General features: G+C 18.8%; 4 protein-coding genes and 1 pseudogene across 4 annotated transcripts, besides 1 other annotated feature; 1 reads left to right on the forward strand and 4 right to left on the reverse strand.

Annotated features, from left to right (window-relative positions):
* Positions 1-1,254: 1,254 nt before the first annotated feature.
* PmUG01_08011000 (fam-m protein) lies at positions 1,255-2,150 on the reverse strand (the record flags this gene model as incomplete). Its single annotated transcript, XM_029004277.1, has 2 exons — positions 1,255-1,932; positions 2,064-2,150. 2 exons carry the CDS (start codon positions 2,148-2,150, stop codon positions 1,255-1,257), a joined length of 765 nt encoding a protein of 254 aa, XP_028860982.1.
* A 2,700-nt stretch (positions 2,151-4,850) lies between these two features.
* PmUG01_08011100 (fam-l protein) lies at positions 4,851-5,814 on the reverse strand (the record flags this gene model as incomplete). The annotated part of the gene is made up of 2 exons (XM_029004279.1): positions 4,851-5,600; positions 5,728-5,814. 2 exons carry the CDS (start codon positions 5,812-5,814, stop codon positions 4,851-4,853), a joined length of 837 nt encoding a protein of 278 aa, XP_028860983.1.
* Positions 5,815-14,404: 8,590 nt separating this feature from the next.
* PmUG01_08011200 (fam-l protein) lies at positions 14,405-15,122 on the reverse strand (the record flags this gene model as incomplete). Its single annotated transcript, XM_029004280.1, has 2 exons — positions 14,405-14,908; positions 15,036-15,122. The coding sequence occupies 2 exons, from the start codon at positions 15,120-15,122 to the stop codon at positions 14,405-14,407; spliced, it is 591 nt and encodes a 196-aa protein (XP_028860984.1).
* A 2,963-nt stretch (positions 15,123-18,085) lies between these two features.
* Positions 18,086-18,992, forward strand: PmUG01_08011300 (annotated as a pseudogene).
* Positions 18,086-18,992: a sequence feature (PIR protein, pseudogene).
* A 2,711-nt stretch (positions 18,993-21,703) lies between these two features.
* Positions 21,704-22,584, reverse strand: PmUG01_08011400 (Plasmodium exported protein, unknown function; the record flags this gene model as incomplete). The annotated part of the gene is made up of 2 exons (XM_029004281.1): positions 21,704-22,378; positions 22,498-22,584. 2 exons carry the CDS (start codon positions 22,582-22,584, stop codon positions 21,704-21,706), a joined length of 762 nt encoding a protein of 253 aa, XP_028860985.1.
* Positions 22,585-24,133: the final 1,549 nt, after the last annotated feature.

The raw sequence follows: 24,133 nt of genomic DNA on the forward strand, positions 1-24,133 counted from the left end.
ATTATGAAAAATGAAAGCCAAATATAATTAAATCCTAATAAAAATTTACATATATAGTAATTCATGAGCATTGAAAATATATAATATTTGCATATATATATTGTTTTTTACTGACTATATTTATAGACAATAATGAAAAATAAAAAATATATACAACTATGTATTTATATATAATCAAACTATTTTGCAATATATATATTTATTTTAATTACCCTAATATTAATTTAAATTTTTACAGATTTATAACACATTTCTAAAACTATACATTTATAAAAAAAAAAAAAGAGGATTTGTCGATATTATCTGATTATATATGATTAAAATTAAGTTTTTTATATAATACTCCAACGACATAAAAAAATATATCAAATAAACAATATTAGTTAATTCAACTTCAATTCCATATATTTTTAAATAATATTTGAAAAAATAGACTTTCTCAACAATCATGTACACTAAGAATATAATAATCCTTTTTAACTGTTAAGTGCAAAGATTTAAATAACCCTAGTTTGTAAACAATTATAAATAATTATTATTAAGGTGCATATAATTTTATTATACATTTATAATTTTACTTTAATAAAATTCAAAAAAGCTACATGTTCCTTATAATGACTTCTACAATAGATATGTTTTGTTGTATATTTTTCGTAAAGCTTATTTTAAATAATAAGCAATAACTGTGTTTTTAAGCGAAGAAAAAAAAATAAACACATATATAAATATCAATACATCATTATACTTTAGCTTCTTATAATTAGGTGCAACATAAGGACAGTTTTATTTCTAGTTTAATGTTAATAATATAGTTTCGTAATAAACTGAAATGTAATTTTAGACATAATATGATATAATATAGAGAATAGTACAATTTAGTAGAAATAAATATTACCAGAGGTCTATAAAATTATATAAGTTTTGATATTATATATTCATTTTAAAGCAAAGACGTAGATTTTTCACAAATATTTATTTAAATATACATATATATGTATTATTCTAGATATAATTAAGCTGAAATAATACATTAAAATTCAAAATGTATCTTTAAAAATATTTAAATTCAAAAAAAAATTAACGAAATATATACTTATTTTTGTGTATTAATATATCAAATTATACACACATGAAATTATGGAATTATTCCAATTATAGGAATTCATATTAGGAATATAACACCAAAGACTTTAAATATATTACTTCATATAAATAACTACCTTTGAGAAAAATTCACATATATTATAACTTATTTTACTCCATCATCAACTTCAATTTATTATATTTTTCATTATTTCTTAAAATCTTGGGAAGCGTTATTAAAAGTATTACAAATAATATGAAAATTATTATTCCATATGATATTATAAAAAAATGATATTTTGCATTATCTAACCATGATTCAACAACACTCCACAAGGATTTTACCCATGACAATTCTTTAATACTATCCCCTGCACTTTGTAGCAACTTAAATCCTTGTAATATTGGTAATCCTATACCCAACAAGAAAAAAAGTAATAATATAGTACCTATAAATCGGTAATTTCTAAGCTTAATCTTTTTTAAAGCTATATTTTGAATTCTTCTCTGCTTTTCAAGAAAATGATCATAATCCTTTTTTTTGATTAATCTTTTTTCAAAATGGAAATGTTTTCCATCAAATATTCCATTATTGTAATCCACAACTTCTGTATAGTACTGAGCCTTATTTAACATATTTTTATTGCATTTTTTGTTTTTGTCTATATACCACAATTTATTATTATAAATATCTTTATTTTCATTTGCACCATTAATTGGAAATCTTTCGTTTAAATATATATTATTTGAATCTTTATCCTGATTATATTTTGTTAGTAATCGATAATTTCTTGTATCTAAACTTTTACTCATAATGCAATTTCCATATAAAAAATCTTTAAACGTAATCTGATAAAAAAACAAAAAACAAATATTTATTATTAAAATGTATAAATAATTTAATTGTAAAAAACTGTATTAATAAAAAAAAAAATACGAAAATTAGAAATTATACAATAATATAAACAATATTATCATACCCCATCATTTTTAAAAAAGAAAATCCCCGTTAGAAAGCTAAAAGCAGATATTATATTAAATAATATTTTATTAATTCTTAGTTCCATATAATATATCTTTAATATTGTAATATTTAAAATAATGAATAAATTAATAATAATATAATATTCGTCTAATGATAAAGGACACTATAAATATTTATTTAATTTTTTTTTATTATTTTTTATATTTTTGAGGTAAAGTGTTGATGAAATATACATAACTAGAATGCACTTTGAAAAAACTACATAGAAATATAAATGAAAAATATATTGTATTATTTTATGATTAAGTATAATTTAATAAAAATCAAGAGTTTTCAAAATAAAATAATTTGAATTGAACTATAAATATTCAAAAAAAAATATTATTTAATTATTTATTTAGTTAAATATTATATAATTTTTTTTTATTTATTTCAGAATAACTTAGATATATGACATTTCTAATTATATGTAAATATTCAGTTTATGCCTAATAGAGAAGATAGAGGATATATATATAATACATTACCCTATATATTAAAACTATTATTAATAAATTTGTGTAATTTATGCTATTAGAAATTATAATTTTGCAAATTTTATATTTTAGATAAACCACTTATTATTCTTAATGAATATTAATTATTAAAACATATATTAATTAAAGAAAATATTTTGTGTCATCTAAATTAAAATTTATGATTTAGTTGGTCCTTATTCATATAAAGATTTTTACATTCCAAATATAATTAAAAAAATTTATTTTATAATGTACCAACTAATCAACAAAAAAATATATGTTTAAAGAAAGTACGAACTAATTTTTTATAATTGCAGCTTATTTTTTAAAAATTATATTTTTTAATGTTATGGAATTGTGTTATTTATAAATAAAATATTTTTAAATTCATCAATTTATTTTCTTTTTTGTTTTATTAATATTTATTTTAAATATAATATTTCAATTAAAAAAAAACATAAAAGAATTTGTATATTAACGGTAGAATATTTACATACATCTATGCTCATACATGTTATTTGTAGAGAATAACATATTTTAACTAATTATAGTATTACTTTATATTAAAAATAAACACAAGGTTAAATAAAAAAAGTAATTGCTTCTTTTAGCAAAATTCTTTTTAGTCATGTTTTCATTTTTCCATAAAGAATATTCTATATATATCCGTCTCATTCTCTGTAGCTCAGATATATATTTTTAAAAAAAAAAATTAAAATTAATGTACATGGATTATTTTAATGAATAATCAATAGTGTAAGTATATATATTTATCAAACTCAAACATATATTAGTACTATATTAAAACGTTTATTTGTAAGGAATAAAAATATAATTTATTGAAAAAAAATACTCGAGAAATATTTTCATATTTATGCTTATGTATTACACTTATCTACTTATTCCACGTAAAATAAATAATGTATACTATAAAACAAACCTTATTAAAACTTAGTTGATAAAGAAAATCTATATTACTCATTAATGTTTTGCTTACAAAAAAGTAGTTCTTCTTTTTTTTTTATTTTTATATTATTTTAAAAATGACATTATGAATATAAATGAATTATTAATTTACAATATAAACTATATGTATATATACACACCTCCAAAATGGTAATAACTAGTATTATAAATATTCACGTAAAAAATAGGAAATATACATATAAAGAATTACCTACACATTATTATATGATCATGTAAAAAATATATATTTATTTATCTCCCTTAACAATAATTCACCTTCTTATAGACATAAGCATATATTTAAATTGCTAAAAATATGAAAAACGAAAGAAAAAGGGAATTTATATGTATTATATATTAATATATTTTCAACTTCAATGAATTAATTTTTTAAGTATGTGAAATTTAAAAAAAATATATAGTTAATTTATTCATAAATTTTCTATATAATATATATTTAAGTCTCCAAAATAGAATTAACACAATAATAAAGAAAAATATAAAGTAATAAAATTAACTATCTATTTAAATGGAAAGATAAAAAACGTATAAATTCTTAAAGAATTATAAACAGTGGATATTTAATAAATAAATGATATTTATTATATACTAATGTCCTAATAAGGATATCATTAAGAAAAAAAATAGCATATATTAAAATTTTTTTTTTTTTATTTTGTTTCATAGTTTATTTCCCTAAGAATTACTTCTATACAATAAATTTTAATTTTTTTTAAGTATATAAATATATATATATGTATCATTCTAAGAAAATATATTGTCTTCTAATCATTATATAATAAAGAAGACCTATTCAGTTCGAATACAATATTAATAATACATTTTCTTAATGGAAAGAAATTATAATCATTATAGATTAGAAAAAAATAATGAACAAAAAACGAATGTTTTATATCAATTATAACTTATCACAATCAATATCATTATATGAATCTTGAATTACATTATTCATTTTAATACACATAAATATATATATATTTTTCATAGAAAAAAATTATAAAACGAAAAAATATATACAAAACTATTATATTTATTCAAAGTAGTACAATATATTATAATGTAAATTAAAAAATATTAAAACATTCAAATTCCGAAAAATCTTAGAAAATATATTTTTACACATATATATCAAAAATACTATATATATATATGAGTTCAGCTCCAAAATATAATCAGTTATGAGTATTTCTAATAAGCATATAGTTAATGATATTATAGAAGCTATTTTATATTAAGGAATTTATTACAAAAAAGAAATACATTTATTAATATTCACTTTATCTTTTCCTGAATTTAATTTTTTCAAATTTTTTAACTTTTTTATGGTAATAAATAATTCCTAATATAAGAGTTATACCAAATATAAAGAAGAGTACGCAGTATATTATAAAATGAAAAAACGGTGTTATATAAAAATCAGTAGTACTTCCACCATTTTTTGGTACTGAATACTTGAAAAACGAGCTTACAGCGGATTTCAAATAGCAATGAAACTTCCCCATTATTGACGGACCTAATGAAAAACTCAATAACTTATATAACCCCCTACTAAGGCCACAATTATAAGAAAAATCTAATATTAATCCTAATGAAAACAACAAAAACAATAATAAAGGCAAAGCAAACCGTAATCTGTTTTTTTTAATTATTATTTTTTTGTACAACTTATCACTAATTGTTCTGTTGTTTTTAAGAAAATCCTGATAATCAAGTTCCTTGAATATCTTTTTTTCTATACGAGAATATTTTTTTGTTTCAAATGTACAAGTTTTATTTTTCATATATTTTTTATGACCTCTTGTATTTCCTGGTGAACTTCCATTTGACTGCTTCATTTGTGTTTTCACACTTTCTTCATTATTACATATATCGTTTCTATTATTTAATCCAATATTTAGTATTTCTTCATTTGTACATATAAAATTTAAATCCATATTATGTGTACACTTTCCTAGTAATCTATAATTCCTTGTTTTTTGTATTTTCTTAAGCTCGCAGTACTTATCCAATGATATATTGAACATGCTCTAAAAAAATAATACGTAAATATTTGTTATTTAATAGTATAAATAAGCTAGAAGGAAAAAAAAAGTATTAACAAAAAAAACAGAAAAATATTAGTATTTCAAATATCCTTAAATAATATTATCATACAACATCAATGTAAAAAGGACATATCCAAGATAAAAGGATAAACCCAAAAAAATTAATAAATATGATTGTCTTTTGTTTTTTTCCCATTATATAGATAATATTACAATGTAATCAATATAAAGAAGTTAATAATATTATACTATACATCTAATAATAAAAAGCAAAATTCTTTTTAAAATTTTTTTTTTATCATTGCTTCTTAAGTAAGTAAAAAATATACATAGCTATAATATACTTCAAAACATCTATGATACAAAAATAAATTTAAAATGTATTGCATAATATTTATCATAGTCATAATTAAGAAAAACCAACTTTTCTTAAAAAGAAATAATTTGAATTAACTAATAAATATTTATAATATCTAATCTAATTATTATATATAGGAAACTAATTATATAATAATTTATTTGTTGTTTTATCAATAAATTCTGAAATAAATACGTAAATACTTTTTATATTTGAATATTTATTTTATATAGTATATAGAATGTAGAGAATACATATATTATATATTCCTGTATATATTAAAATAATTGCTTATGTTAAGAATGCTATACCATATTAAATTCAAATTTTATAAATATTTATTTTGGAAAAAGTTCAAATTTTGAATGAAATATAGATTATTATAATAATACAATAATAGAAATAATAAAAAAAATAAATATTTTTGTTAATTTAATTATAAAAAATGCATTAATTCATCGCCAAGTAGACACAATTTTTTTTTAGTGTATAATTTTTTTTTAAAGGAAATATCTAGCGATCTACCTAATATATGAAAAAATATATATTCTAAAAACAAATAAGGAGTAATTTTTTATTGTTTTACTATAATTCATTAATATTTCTACTTTAATTAAGTTTAATTTATATCACTGTTTCTGAATTATAAATCCCTACATTAATTTACATAATTTTATAATTCTCTATTAATTAATTATATATATTTAGAAAAAATATTAAATAAGAAAAAAAAAAAAAAAAGAAACTAAAATCAAAAATGGCATCAAAATATTACATATAATTTCATTAATTTAGAAATATATAAAATGAAATAAATTTACAAATAAGAATAGTATATGCAAGATGTAACATATACATAAGAAATCAAAAAGAATAACAATATATTCTACTAATATATATGGTTTAGTAATTTATCTGCTTATACATTTAGAAGGAATATATATTTTTTTTTATTTATTCTTTTAAAGATACATAATATAAGGAACATATATTGTTGACGATGATCAATGAATCGACGTAAATATATAAATGAATAATATTTTATGAAAAATACTATTAAAATCATCAAATATAATTCCTACAATATTTTGTTCTTTTTATGATTTTTTGAAGAGAACGATAATTTTTAAATTATTGTATATATACCAAAAACTATATTAATCCTGTAAAATATAACATTATAATATCCTCATTAACAAGTATTTTTTTCGAATTATAATTAAAAATTTAAAAAAGTAAATAAATAGCTAAATTTATAACACAATTTTTAAATTACATAAATTAACATAATTATATTTGTATTATTTTAATGTATATGTAATCTAGTTTTTACAATAATGAAAAAGAATCTTATTTAGTTTCATTTAGTTTTTTGCACAATTTTCTTGCCTTAGTTTTTTACTAGTAATGTTACTACATAAAAAATATAATAACCTATTTTTAATATTTACAAAAATATAAATATAAATTATAAAATCAAAATAAAAAATAAATAAACTATATAATTTAATTCCTATAAAAATTCAGCTATAAATAGGCCTTTTTAATTTTAGAAGAACTGCTTATTTCTAAATATTTTTTTGTTCTATTTTTTTAAACAGTATATATAATTTTTCCTATATTAATTATTTTTTTTTTTTTAAATAGGAATTCATATGCAAATAGTTTAATTTTGTTGTAAAATATTAAATATACTTCTTTTTAAGTATATATACAATATGTGAATTGTGCTATTATATAAATATATATATATTAATAAAGATTACATGCTTTCCATAAAATGATTTTTTATATTTAATACATACTAATAAAACTTGTCAAATAAAAGATAATATTAAATTTCAAAATATAATTATCATATTTACCCTAAATATACAGTTAAAAACTTACAAAAATATACATTTTGCATTTAAATGTTCAATTTGTATAGAATGTAATATAACGTTTACATTGTTAGAACTATAATTTATTTATGTATATCTATATTTTTTTTTGTTTTGAAGAAGAAAAATTGCTTACAGATTTCCTCTTTTTTATATTTTTAATATAAATTATTTGTTTAATGTTTCTAAAAAATGTAAATACTTAAATCAATACATACACTCTATAAATACATGCTAAACAACAAGACTAATTATATAATAATTTATAAATAGATGTATTATACATATGTCAAATAAGTTTTTTTAAAAAATTGCAAAATTTAAAATATAATTATGGTACTCGTAATATTTATATGACTAAGTCATAAGGTGGACTATTCTCAAAATTTGTCAATTAAGGGAATGAAGCTCTTCAATATAAATGAATCCTATATCCTGAAAAAACATTCTCGCGAGAAGTTTACACACGAGAATAAGTACATACGTACGATCAGTAACACTAATTAATCTAAAGTTTTTCTAAAATTACGGTAACATATATTTATCATATTTCATATTTTTTCTTTTTTTCACACGATAAGTTATTACAAATATACATGAAAATTCTCTTCTACAATCCATTTATTCTTTTACAACAAGAAATTGTTGATCTATTAATATCACATTTACAAATATGTATTTTTTTTTATATAATTTTACTCCATTTGAAAAATTAAGTTGCTTCAATAAAAAAGCATATAATATTTTTAAAATATCTATATAAAAAAAATGATCAATTAACTATTCATTATTCTGAGAATTATCAGACATATATGTGTGGAACGACATACAATATAGTACATCGTATCGAAAATAACTTTAACTTATAATTGTTCAAATATAAAAATCATACGAAATATAAAATACATATCTGTACATGTTAATATAACTGCGTTTTAAAAAAATATCAAAAAAAAAAAATACAGAATAAATTTTTTATAATAATAATATTGTAAAATAATATGATACAGCTGAGTACACTTCTAAGATAACTATAAAAAGTCCATATATAAAGATTAGTGCTAAATATTTTAGCAAAGTAAAAAAAACACCCTGAAATTAAATAATAATTCTTCCGTTGAAATATTTTATGTCACTAAGAAAAAAGATATATTCTTTAAAAATATGTTAATATTAATTAATAATATTAATGTTATTACTCACGATTAACATACTTAGGAAGTACGATATTTATTATAGCAACTTCATCCATATAATAAAAGTAGGAGCAATTAAATAAATAAATTGGTATAATACTATCACTAGGTACTGTGAAAAATAAAATTTTCTTTATGTCGTCTAATAATTAGTAGTAGTAATAATAATAATATGTTATAAATTAATGTAGAATTAATACAAACATAATAATTTTTATAGCATGATAACTAAATAAATAGTTATGTTATAGAATGTGAGATCACGTTTTGAAATATCAGTTCTAAAGTTCTACAATTTGATATTAAATATATTACATGTAGAACGAATATATGTAATTCAATAAGATTAAACGATATTAATTATATATAAGAACAATATCACTTGTTTAGATTATTATTATATGTATAAATATAATTTATTTCATTCTCACTACAATCACATATTAAACAAACTTTTTTTATGCAGTAATGAAACTTTATATTTATCAGTATAACTAAAAGAATCTATATAATATAAAAATATATGTATCACGAGAATAATTTTTTTAATTTTATTTTCAAGATATTTCATTCTTTAAGGATGAATTCACTATCATAATATATAAATTATTATTAACTCTAATATGAAATAATATGCACTATAAATTTAAATGTGTATGGGCCTTTTTCTAATAATATATACCGCAGTTCTTACTTTGGGCATTTATACATAATAGATAAAAAAAAAAAAAATATATAATTTGTTGTTTAAACAACTATATTTTTTTAAATACAATTACATTCAATTATACTTTTTTTTCGTTTTGTGTTACTATTTATTGTTGCAATATATATATTTATATTATGTTCAAAATTTACATATAGAAAGAATCAATTTTAATATTATATATTTTATTTGTAATAAATATATAATATATATATTGTACTATAAAAACAGCTCCAATGAATCATATTAATTGTTATTAGTTTTGTATCATTTTTAAATAAATGTAATATTTAATTTGCAGTATCACTCTATGTTTTTTATAATATATTAAAAAATAAGAAGTATATGAACAAAAAAAAAATAAAAATTTCACATATATAAAAAAAATTGTATATAAATAATATATATCATATAAACACAATATAAAACTCCTTATTTTTTCTTTTTTTTTTGTTTCCTTCGCATTTTAATTTTATCATATATAATTCATTCCACGAAAATTTTGTTAACATAAATATAAAATATTTCTCTTGATTTCATAATTTTTTTTTTCAGAGGATCTTCATGTTTCATCAAATGTACAAAATTATTTAAAAAAAACCAAATAAATTTATTAAAAAGAAAAAAATAAAATCAAAATAATAATGCTCCCCTAAAATTACAAAAACTTGAAAAAAAAAAAGTAATATACAAAAGTAATATGAGTAAAATATTGAAATACAAAATGTATGTTATAAAATGATACTGTTTTATTTATTTGTTTTTATTTTTGATTATATCCATCCTAATTGTATAACTGCAATCTTCATAAAACAAAGCATAATAAAAGTATATATTTTATAGTTTTAATCTGATTTTTAGCACTATATTATTAGAATTATTGACATTATATAAGAATATACATCTTTTTCAAGGATTAAATGGAGCATACTGTTAAATACTTATACAGATCAAAAATGTATTATATTTTTTATTACATAAAGTAAAACTACGTATATATTATATAATTATATTGCGTAATCACAGTTTTCATTAATATAAATTATACTTAAAATGAATAGTATATATATACAAGCATAAGTAATATATCATTATTTTGATATGAATATGTATATTCTTCTTTGTCCACTAATAATATTTATCGAAAAATTTTTTAAAAAAGATTACAGGATAATTAGTATATAATCTCTAGAAAACTCTAATTATTCAACATCTAACAACGGCTTTAAACAAAATTGTTCTAAAAATTTTATTTACATACATAATAATGTAAACGTTACTAGTTAAATGTTATCCTCTATTATATCCTTAACGAAGTATTTTATCTATGTATAGTATATATAATTTTTTTTTTTCGAAATAAGTACTATATTGTTGATTAATAATTATTATACAATTCTATGCCCCTAAAATATAATAAATCCTATTTTATTAATTTTATTTTAATATTATATCTTATTAACTCTTTTAAATGAAATACATAATTCATATTTTTAATGCTTCATTTAAAATGTATGCATAAGGGATAGAGAATGGTGAGAAATATTAAAATGAAAAAATATATGGATAAAATGTTTTTCAGTATCATTGTTTACGCAGAATATTTAATTTGTCATAATTACATTTAGTTAACATATTACACTTATAAATTGTTAGCTTGATTTACTTTTAATTTTTACGCTTTTTTATATACCATTAAACAGTTCAAGTTTTTACTTTTTATAGAGTGCCTGCTTTTTACTGCAATTCGCGTCAACATATATATCGTGATTATGATTTACCTAAGAAGATAAGAATATTTTACTTTTTTTTACGGTATTATATATTTTAAATTTTTATATGTGAATAAAAGAATTATATATAATATTATGATCAAGAATTATGAGTTTATATTAGTGGAATAAAAAATGGAAATGGAAAGTAAAACAGAATATTCCAAAATTTATAAAACTGCATGAGGAGGAACGGATAGAAATGTTTTCCTTCAATGATAATATTTCTTTTTTTTTTTTTTTTTTTAATAAACATAGGAAATAACTATTATGCTTTATTTATGCATATTCTTCACTTTGCTATTTTATATGGACATAATTATTGTATGATACCCTATTTCACAAATTGCAGCTTAGGGATATCAATATAGAATAATTATATGTTCCTACTATTTGTTGAATAGTTCCTATTATTAGTATGAATATGTTAAATATTTACTTGGAATATAAAACTTAATACTACAATGGCTATTTGAAGCCTATTCTTTTTTTATATTAAATAACAGAATTGGAGTATATAAAATTTATTAAAGGTGGTCGCTTGCAATATGTATATGAGTAATTCCTCTTAGTTCTATCCATTTTGACTATAGCAATAAATTTATATTGTCAATGTATTTCAATACTGCTTTACGCTTATTGCTTTAACCTTTCAACATGATAATATTTCTTATATTTAATATTAATTAGAGAAGGAGTAAGTAGAACATATATTTATAGGGATTCGCATCATTAGTGAAATTCAAATAATTTTTAAAGAATTATTTTATTATTATCGACTAGTCTAAAATGTTCTGTTAAATATATATAAGAAACACATTAGGTGTTAATATTCATATAGTGCTATATCAAATGTATATATGCTCTACATTTATTTAAGTTATTCACTGTTTAGATGATATAATAGTTAAGGAACGACATATATATATATGTATGTATATTAAAGCATTCAAAATGAAAGCTATATAATAGGTATATACAAACTGAATAATTTAAATATAATTTTTATTTATTCAAATATTATTAATTTTGGCTTAAATATTGGAAAGCATATTTTTTATATACTCCTAAGAACTGTGCTATTCTTTTGATGCTTCACTAATAGTATATTAAATATGTTGAATATTTTATGCAGTTTGACATGATTATCAAATTATCAACAATAAAAGACTTATTTTTTTAATAATATGTGTTAGTTGTTTTATTGTTTAAGGAGTATCCTTATTTTTTTTAAAATTACTTTTTGGATTGAGTTATTTCTTTACCTTTTTATAGTGAGTGTAATGTATATATTTTAGCATCGTCTAAATAAACGTATTAGAGAATTCTAATTATGCGAATGATAAAAGAAATATTAGTTAATCATTCTTCAAGTGTTCTAATTTCTCTATTTATCCTTATATACAGAATTTTTCATTCGAGTGTTGCTTACACAAAAAATTAGTTAATTAATAAGCATAATGTGATATAGTCCCTGGACTGTTTATCATTTTGCTTGTACAATATTCTATAGAATTTTAAATTTAGGATAATAGTATATATATATATATACATTTTAAATTAATACTTTTTTGTCGATAAGTATTTACAAGAACTGTATGGATGTCTATTGTGCGCTTTGTATTCCCTCTATGGTATTAATAAGGAAAATACGTTATATATATTATTAGTGATATTCTAAAATTTTAAAAGTTAATAAACTAATAAATTTAACACTTTTGTGATAATTTATATGTTTTATGATTATATATAATGTAATAGTACGAGTCTTTTTATCATCATATCTATTATGTATTTACAAAAGGTTATTACTCCTATTATACTTTGAAAAAATATTTCTTAAACCTCTTATGAACTACTAAAAATTTCGCAATACGTGAAAAGGTGAAGTAAAATAATATAAACAAAAAAATATTTAATAAAAATAATAATTTAATATAAATCTATATTTTCTCTTTAAACCATTAAAAAAAAAAATAAATGTTTGTTAAAAGGACGTTTAAATAAATAAGTTCTATAACACATTATTAATAAACTTATATATATAATAATTATTAAATATTTTCTTATATAATATATATGTATTAATACAACAATATACATTCACATATAATTGGTAAACGAAAAATGTAATCCATTTTTTTTAATGTAGATCTAATTAAACATTTATCTAAATATATCAACAAATAATCATTTTAGATTATAAAGAAATCAAATAAAAAGAAATCTTATTATAGCTAAAATATAAATCACCACAAAATGTTGATAAAATTGTATAAATTATCTTTTTATATAGTAATAATAACGTACAAAAACATATACGAATTTAGTGGAATACATTAATATACCAGAAACCATTATTTACATTAACGCTCAAACTATAATTTAAACTACAAATAGAAACATATTAAAACATTCTAATTCACAAAAAAACTAAGATAAAATTTTAACTTGTGCATAAAAAATTTCCTTATCTGTATGTTCATATATATAAAAATTAAGCAATTATTAATATGTTTATTATATATATTTATATATATTGTAATTATTAGTTTACATTGATTATTTTATTACAGAAAAAGGTATGTAACTCGTTATTAATTTTATCTTTGTCTGAACTTTATTCTTTCATATTTTTTAACTTTTTTATGATAATAAACAACCCTTGATATAAGTGTTATACCTAATATAAAAAGTGGTAATCCATATATTAGGATTCTAAATAATCTAAATAATACATGCAATTCACTGATAGTTGTTCCAGGCGTTTCTCCAATGGATCTCCAAAACCCTTGTACTACATCTTTCAGAGAATTATATACTGCATTCAACCACCCATTTTTCCCCATTCTTTCAAAGTTTTCGAAAAACCTATTGCACCCCACAACCCATTTTTCCATCTATCAAACCCCACGATAAATCTACTATTGGCAATACTGATAACAAAAAGAACATTAATAAAGGTAAAAGAAATAGTATTACGCATTTTTTACGTATTATTTTTCTGTAAGACTTATTACTAATTGTCTTGTTGTTTTTAAGAAAATCCATAAAATCCATTTCTTTGAATATTTTTTTTTCAAAGTGGGAATATTTTTTTGTTTCAAACATACACTTGTTTTTTTTCATATATGATTTACAGTTTCCTGTAAAATCTAATGGTGTTCCATTTGCATGTTTTCTTTTTCCAGTGTACCCTTCCATATGATTAGATATATCTTTTATTTTCGTCATTCCATTATTTGTCATTTCCTCTTTTAAACCTAAGGCATTTGAATATTTATCCCGTTTATATTTTGACAGTATACGATATGCTTTTCCATGTATTTCTATACTATAATTGTAACTTTCATAAAAATATTTATTAAATGTACACTAAAAAATCAAAAAAAGAAATGAATATCAAAAAAATAAAAAATATCACACTAAAAAAAGTAATTACAAAAATGAAACAAAAAAAAAACAAGAATAACACAAATATATTTAAATAATAATATCGTACCATATAGATGTAAATATAACATATCCAACTTAAAAGGGTAAACTTAGGAATTTTAATAAATAACAGTGACTTTACTTTTTTTTCCATTATATAGAACTTTAATATAGAAATACACGAAGTAAGAATATAATTAACAAAATATGGTACTCTTTTAAAAATGAAATATACAATTACTTTTTATTTAATCTGTCTTTTATATTTTTTTATAAAAACGCAATGAAAACTATGTAACTATTATTTTTTTTACAACTGAGTTAATCAAATGTAAATTTAAATGTATATTATAAATTTTTTATCTTAACTATATGTACATAAAAATAAAATTAATTAAAATGAAGTGATCTAAATTAATTAATAAATATACAAAATATGTAAATTATTAATTTAATACAGTATATTAAGTAAATATTTATTAATTATTTTCAAAACAAAATAAAAAAGAATATATTTTAATTCTTAATATATCGAAATATTGAATATATAGAGAACGTAGAGAATGTATATAATGCTTTGCTCTATATTTTAAGAGAAATATTACTGTTCTTATTGATACGTATCTATTAATATTTTTAACATAAGAATTATATTCTTGGAAAACTTGTTATGCCTATTAAATTATTAATTATTATAACAATATAATAATAGTAGTAACAAATGAAGAAAAAAATAAACTGTACGACCTTTTCTCTCATATTTTTAATAGCTAATATATTAGTTAATAGGTAAATTTATGCATTTCTTTTATGGACAATAATATATTTTAAAAATAAAATATAGAACACAGGAAATATTCCACAAAAAATACTTACTTTAAACGCAAATAAGAATTTATATTTATCGCTACTATATAATTTTTAAATGGAATAATTTTTAATTATATATTATTTATATTAACATTTCTAAATGCAAATTTTGTAAATTTAAGGATATTATTCAATTTTTTATTTTTTAATATATATATATTTTTTAGCAGTATTATTAAAAAAAAAAAAAAAACTATGAAGTAATTCCTATATAAAATATACTAAATCCTAATAACTTTGGTTCACTAATATATTTCCATAATAATATTTGGAATAAAAAGAAATTTTTATTTTTGTTACTAATTTATTTTGTAATAAATATTAAATTAATTCGTATATCATATTATTAAATACACTGTTATGCAAGTGTAATCAAAATATAATAAATGTATTTTTTCTTTTATTGGTAAAACTTCATAATAAGCAAACTAATTGTCTACCATGTATGTAACCATTACAAATTAAAATTGAATTATCAATTTTTGAATATATAGTACTAATAACTTGAACCTGAAGCAACAAGAGTTAAATACAAGCTTATGTCATATAAAGAAAAGTATGTGGCTTCATAAAATATCATAACTTTTAATATTTATTAAGATAAAAATAAATAATTAAAAAACATTAAAAGTTCTATTAACAAGGTTCCTAATTTTGCTAAGTATATATATTAAAAATATTGATATTAAGGTATCAATGACCAATTATATGTTTTTAAAAAGGCTGAAATATTTAAGGTGTTTCATGTTCTAATTTATATATATTCAAAAATACTTAGCATATGATTAATAAATCTAATAATTATCTAAGTGGGTCTTTCAATATGAACTTATAGTAAAGCAATTTCAACAAAATTAGAGATTAATAATGTTAAAATTCCATAAATAAATTTCTTACAAAACAGTATAATATATCTTTATTTATAATATAAAGATTTATATCTATATTATAATATATTAGAGGTTATAGTATTGTCAAAACCTCTATAAAAATTTTATGATGTACTTATATATGTAATGTTCATACTATTAAAAACTTATATTATTTAAAAGTTAATTAAATTTTTTCATCTTTTATTTTTGTTATATAATTATAATCCATTTAAAATGTAAAAATATTTAATGTTTCTACATATATTTATATATAGAATATAAAAATATATATTATACCAAGTTAAATATTATAAAGGTAAAAGTAAAACTTTAACTTCCATATACATTATGATAGAGAGAATTCACAGATTACTTTATATTTGTATGATATAGTCTATTTATCGAATATTACGTTTATAATTAAAACACGTTTTTACAGAACATAAATTTTTATTTAAGTAATAAATTCTTATTGTCACATACATTACTTACATTTTATTTAAAATTACTTTTCGTTTAATTAAATTTTAATTTTAGTAAATTTCGTGAAGTTCAGATTCTTAACCAGTGTATATATTGTTAAAACTTATTATAAATATTAAATAAAATAATATGAGAGTTATAATCTTAACAATAAAAACAATTATAATAAAATAAAAGAGAAACATCTATGCTTTATACATACTAAACATTTATCTATTTATATTAATTTAAAATGTCCAAAATATTCCTAAATAGATATTGCATTATAATAGGAAATGTATATTGGAATGAACTAGAATTATTTTATTTATTTGTATAATATATCAGTACAAATATATGAGATTCATATAAATAAACAAACAGAAAAAAGCAGTTTCCTCTAAATTTATTTTTATTTACAATTATACAAACTTTTTTTTTCAAATAATTATATTGTCTATTAGAATAGTTTATTTCATATTTTACAAATTATTCTACCGTATTTTAATACTAATAAAAAGTAAAAAGGTAATTTTCCTGTGTATTTTGTTTTTAAAATTTTCTGTATGAAAAAAATTTACAAACCACATATAAACATATTAAATATATTTTTTCTTTTATATAAATATTAATATTACACCAATTTAATTTTTGCTATTTAATTTACGTAAATCTATATACAATGGTGGCTAATAGTACGGAAGAAAACGCAAAATTTATTTGTATATTATAATTATTATATTTGGCATTATAGCCAAGCATTCATTTTTCTAGAAATGATACATAAATTTGGTTAATGAAAATGTAAATCTGTCTATTTATATATTATTATTATACCTTATTAATTTTTAGGAGAATATTGTGACATTATATCTTAAATATAAAGACGAATTTAATAATAAAGCTATAGCAGATGCATGAAATAGTAGTGGATCTGGTGGAAATCCTGGAATCAAATGTGCATCAATTAATTATGATAATTTTACTACTGCGTGTCAAGAGATTTCTAGATATTTTATTGAGATAAATAATTGTTGTAAATTTCATACCCTGAAACCTCGTAAATACTTAAGTTACAGGATAAATTCTGATAAAAATTATAATAGAAATCCTTATTGGTTTTAGGGATATAATGAATTTTCTTCCAAAACATTAAATATATGCAAGAAAGAAATATAAAAAATTGACGATAATATTTAAAAAAAACTTAATAACCTATACAAATTATATCCGAATTTTAAAAATTCGACATCTCAGAAAATACATCCACAAGTTGTAAAAATCCTAAAAATTGTTATGAATTTTATATAGAACGTTACAAGGAATATGAAGGGAATATATTGAACGAATTTTGTGAAGCGTTAAGATATTTTAAGAAAGCATATGTTGAAACAGTGAACAATATAACGATTTGTCTTTATGTACCAAAAATTTTAGCTCCTCTAAAGAGTTTATTTTTCCTGCCATTTTAACAACCGTCCTGTTACTAACAACTTTTACCTTATTTTTTTTATATAAGGTTAATAAAAAATATACTTAATAGGGAGAAAATTCTACGACAATGCGTATATTCAATTTTACATTTAATTACCAAAACAAAAAAATTATATTTTTAAGAATATAAATATTTTTTTTTTTTTGTACAGTTTACTCCAATGAAATTATGGTTACATAGTAGTTTACAAAGTAAAAAAATAATTCAACTTAATTATGTTAAAGATGAAACAAGAGAATCCTTAAAAAATTCACCTGAAGAAGTAAATAGAAATTATGAAGAATGTTTTCATAATATAGGATTTCACCCTCAAGGAGTTGTTTAATACAAATACTACAGTATATGTTATATTCATTAAAAAATTGTATATTCAATGATATAAATGCTACATTTAAGTGAGTAATACATTAATAAATAAGACACTCTAAAAGCAAAATAATGATTGCGGGTGTATACATATTACAAAAATAATGTCATAAAATTTATACAAAGAAATGTATAACATGAATAAAATACTACTGTAAGAGACAGTAACACAAAAATCCAATTATATATTCTATCTTCTTCAAACTAAAAAAACATTAATATTAAAACTTAAATAAATAACGCAAGAATATTCAGTAATTATTAACTTTCTTACACAATAATATGAAGTAAAAATTATTAACTAAGTATTAAAGAAGCAAAAAAGACAAAAAAATTAGAAAAATAAATGTGGAACAAAAAACTTATAATATTATAATATAAAAAAAAATAAAACATTTAAAATAAAACCATTATTCAATAAATAAAAATAAATGTATTTTATTTATAACGAACTTTATTTGAAACTTTTATTATTCGTTGTTTCCTTGCAATTATATAGAATTACATTTTTAAAAAATTATACAAAACTTTTAACTTTGTTGTCTTCAAATAATATATACTTTACGTCGCACTGTAGTAAAAATAAAGCTAAATTGTCATAAGGATATTAATTCTCTTGTTGATTAAATTCAAATAGTAACAATGATATCCATTATTTAATAATTCATGAATATGCTTTTTTAGAGCTCTGTACTTAATGTGTTTTTTTTCCATTAATACACTTTTATATTTTGATATCTAAGAGGAGTAAACAAATCGATATACGATAAATAAAAAATATACATAACACATCTTTATAATTGTAATATTTTCACAAAAATATATAATAATATTAACAAATGCTATTTATATTTCCACATTTCATTATTATGCACATTAAACAAATGGAAAAATACAGGAAATATTTGGTAAATATATTAGAAAGTAACATGATAATATAAAAGGATCAGAAAAAATTAAGGTAATTTTTTTCTTCAAATTTCTTCATGGAATCCATTTTTATAATGTCCATTGAAACTCTTATATATACATTTTAGAATAAATTAAATGTTTTAAAATGGGAATCCCGTTATTTATTATGGAATATTTTCATATTCTGTTATAATTATTCAATTAGAAATTTCAGAATACTTATATGTCTAAATTATTTCATATAACTATGTATGACCTAGGATTCCATTATATACCTGAATTTTAATTATTAATTCAGATATGCTATTTATTAGATTATACATAATACAACGTTCAGAATAACAAAACAAAAAAATATGTAATATTGAAATTATACATTATTATTGAAATATCGACATATTCATATAAAAAGTATATATATAAATATTTAGATGATAATTAGGTATTCAATTTTATTTTTAATGCCTATATATTTATAGTAATCATAAATTTAATGCGGAAATAATTGCTCTGATTGTTCTTTGTAATTCATATTAATATAAAGACATCATTTAAGTTTTTCTATTTTTTAATAATTTTTTTTTTTTTATTTTAAAGATCTATTAAACTACGTATATATAGCGAATTTTATGATAAGAAATGGTAAAAGAAAACTATAAAATTAATAAAGTATTACTTAGTTAATGATTTATATATGTAATATCAATTAAAAATATTTTTAATATAACTAATTTATAAGAAACATTTTCTTATTTCACGTAAAAATTCAACATATATTATTAATGATTTATTATTATAAAAATAAAATTTCAGTAATAAAAAAATTATTTTTATTTATATTTTAAAGATATAATAAAACAATTTTTGCATATTCAAAAAAAATAATTTTATAGTTCAAATTGTATTCCTTTAACCTTTTTTTCATTATGTATGTAAATAAAAAAAAATATTACAATTTTTCAAAATTTCGAAATTTATTTTTCACTCTTTAAAAAAGAATTAATTGTATATTAAATATTACACATAAGATAACAAAATAGATAAAAAAAATTGCATCCAAAGTAAAATTAAAATATTTACCATAAGACCTAATCTCGGAAATACAGTTAGAAAGAATATTTTGATATGTATATAACTTCATATTTAGACCATTCAAAAAAGTAAAAAAAATTTCAAGAAAGACTTTATAAAAAAATATGTTTTATAATGTATTTGTCTTAAAGCTTATACGTAGAATTAACATAAAGTTTGTTTTTATTTTTAAATATATATATTTATATATATATATATCCATACAACTAAATACTATTGAATCCTTTTCATCATGTAATAAACAAGACAATCTTATTTTTAATTATAAACAAATAGTATGTTCTATTTACACAACAAATAATCATTTAATTCTAGAAACAGATAAAGCAAAAATAATTAAGGCTATTTTTACAGTGACCACTAAAAACTGAAAAATAAAATCAACAAAAATTATATTAATATTACTTATATATAATGATATTAAGCCACATATAGTTTTTAAAAAGACCTTAGTAGATAAACATATATGTATTTTGACAATAATATTGAAGAAAACTCAAAAAATAACATAAAATATAATAAAAAAAACATTAATACATTTAAAATAACAAAATATTAAAAACACCTATTTTTACTTTTGCTTTTGAAAAAGTCCAGAAATGTATACTGGATTTTATAAATTATAATCTTTTATAGTTGTGTTATTTTCGTATATATCCTGGAGAATTATATATAATTACTGTTATAAAAGACTTTACTAAGAGAAGGATACGCTGTATAATTTATTTCACGTTTCTTATGTATTATCTTCATATACTTTGCAATTAAACTGAAGAGATGAATAAACGATAGTATAACTATATATGTGAATGTGGAAAATCCTACAGTTGCTCCAAAATTCCAAAGCTTTGATATCACAATTTTACCATTTCTTAGCGTGTCGGTTGGTATTAAAAAACTTAGTAGTATTCCACTTATTGCATGGAAGCTCAATAAAATACAAATAAGAACTGCTTTTTGTTTTGTAACATTTCTTAAAAACTTAAAATCTGCAATAGTAGAATTCCTAAGTGTATTTCTATAGTATATTTTGTCGAATTTTCTTTTTCCTAATTTTGAATTTCTTCCGTAGTGCACAGAATTTTTACTTCTCCCACCATGTTCATAACCTCCTGCATTATATAATGAACATTCATTTTGCTTTTTATTTATGCCTTTGGTTACTTTTATACTATTATAAGTATTCAATTTTTGGTATTCCCTGATAGTTGGTATATCACCTTTTATATATACAATATCTGAACATTTTTCCTGCTTATGCGTTCCTAGTAATCGATATGATCTTGTAACTATTTCTATATCAGCAATGTAATTTTTATACAAATATTCATTATCGATACTCTAAAAAAATAAATATCCATGGTTTAAAAAATATATAAATTTTTTCTAACAAAGTAATGATAATAATATGACGCAAAAAATATGAATAACACAAATATCATTAAATAATATTATCTTACCATATCATAATCAAAATGACATATCGAAATTAAAAAGATAAACATAAAAATTTTAAATAAAAAGTTTAATTTAATTTTTCGCTCCATGATATAGATTAGTAAAAATGAAATATATGCAATAAGAAAAAATTTATCAATCTTATAATGTACTCCTAATGATAAATGATATTTTATTTTATTTTAATTTTTTTATTTTTTCATAAGAACTTAGTAAAATAAATATGACATGATTTCATTTTAAAACGTAATCAAGAAAAAATAACATTAAAAATATATTATATAATTTATATCTTAATGTTATTTATAATAAATTAACATTAATAAAAATATTATAATTTTTATTCACTCACAAATACTAATGATATATAATTCAATATATTTGAAAAATTAAATAAATTTATTTCCAATAAATTTAATAATAATAAAAAAATATATGATTTTTTAACATTCCTATATACTGCTTTGACATAGAGTATAGAATTCAGATAATGTAGATAAAACATTTGTTTATATATTAAGAGAATAATTAATATTTTTATTGATTTTTTTCTATTAATAATTCTAATTTTGGAAAAAATATTTCTTTTTAAAAAAGTAATATTTTGGAAATAATATATTTATAATAATAAATGCAGGAAAATACATTTTATACAAAATACTGCATTGTATTTTTTATAGCTCTTGCATTAGTAGTACATAACATATTAACACCTTTATGTACAATGATATATTTAAAAATAAAAAATATTAATAGTAACTAATGCACGAAACTCTATATTATTTAAAGATAAATAATGAGAGATCTTTTATACTTTTAATATAATTTTTCAAAGTCATGTTTTTTTATTATTTAATATTTATATCATTATTTACGAAAGAAAATTTTGTAAAGCTGTAAACTTTAATATTTTTTTCTTTTTTTTCTAATATACTTGTTTTGAAATAATTTAATAAGAAGCAAAAAAGAAAAAAATATATAAAATATATAAATTATGATGTAATTACTATATGTAATGTATTAACATAATTATAAACTTGGATGAGCATTTTGTTCTTTTAATTAACCCAAATGTAAATATGAATATATATTTTTGTTATTGAGCTTTTTTATAATAAATATTTAGGTACTTTTTTTAAAATATAATTAAATTAACAACTATCCGTAGTAATAACATAATCAGTAATACCTTTAATTTATTGATAAGTTTGTAAAATACACTAGATTAGTAAATTCTTGCGCGCAATTATTAAATATTAAAATTATATTATTATATCGAGTCATTTCTTGCAAATATTTTAAACCATAATTGAAATGCCTTTGTGCACTAATACATAATATTAACTGAAAAAAACATTATTTCATAAATTATAACTTTATTAAACATTAACAAAAAAACAAAAATTATATTAAAATTTATTTAGTAGTATTTCAACTATGCTATTCAGCACAATCAATATATTTTAGTGTTATATTCTGTATTTCCTAAATATATACATATTACGAAAAATTATACACGTGTTATTTAATTTACTAAACAGTACCTTATAATATCTATGTATATGTGACAACTGAATCATGTATTAATATTATAATATATTATAATTTACAAATTAATCAAAAATAGACCAAAATATA

The sequence above is a fragment of the Plasmodium malariae genome (assembly GCF_900090045.1).
Source record: "Plasmodium malariae genome assembly, chromosome: 8".
Lineage (NCBI taxonomy): Eukaryota > Apicomplexa > Aconoidasida > Haemosporida > Plasmodiidae > Plasmodium > Plasmodium malariae.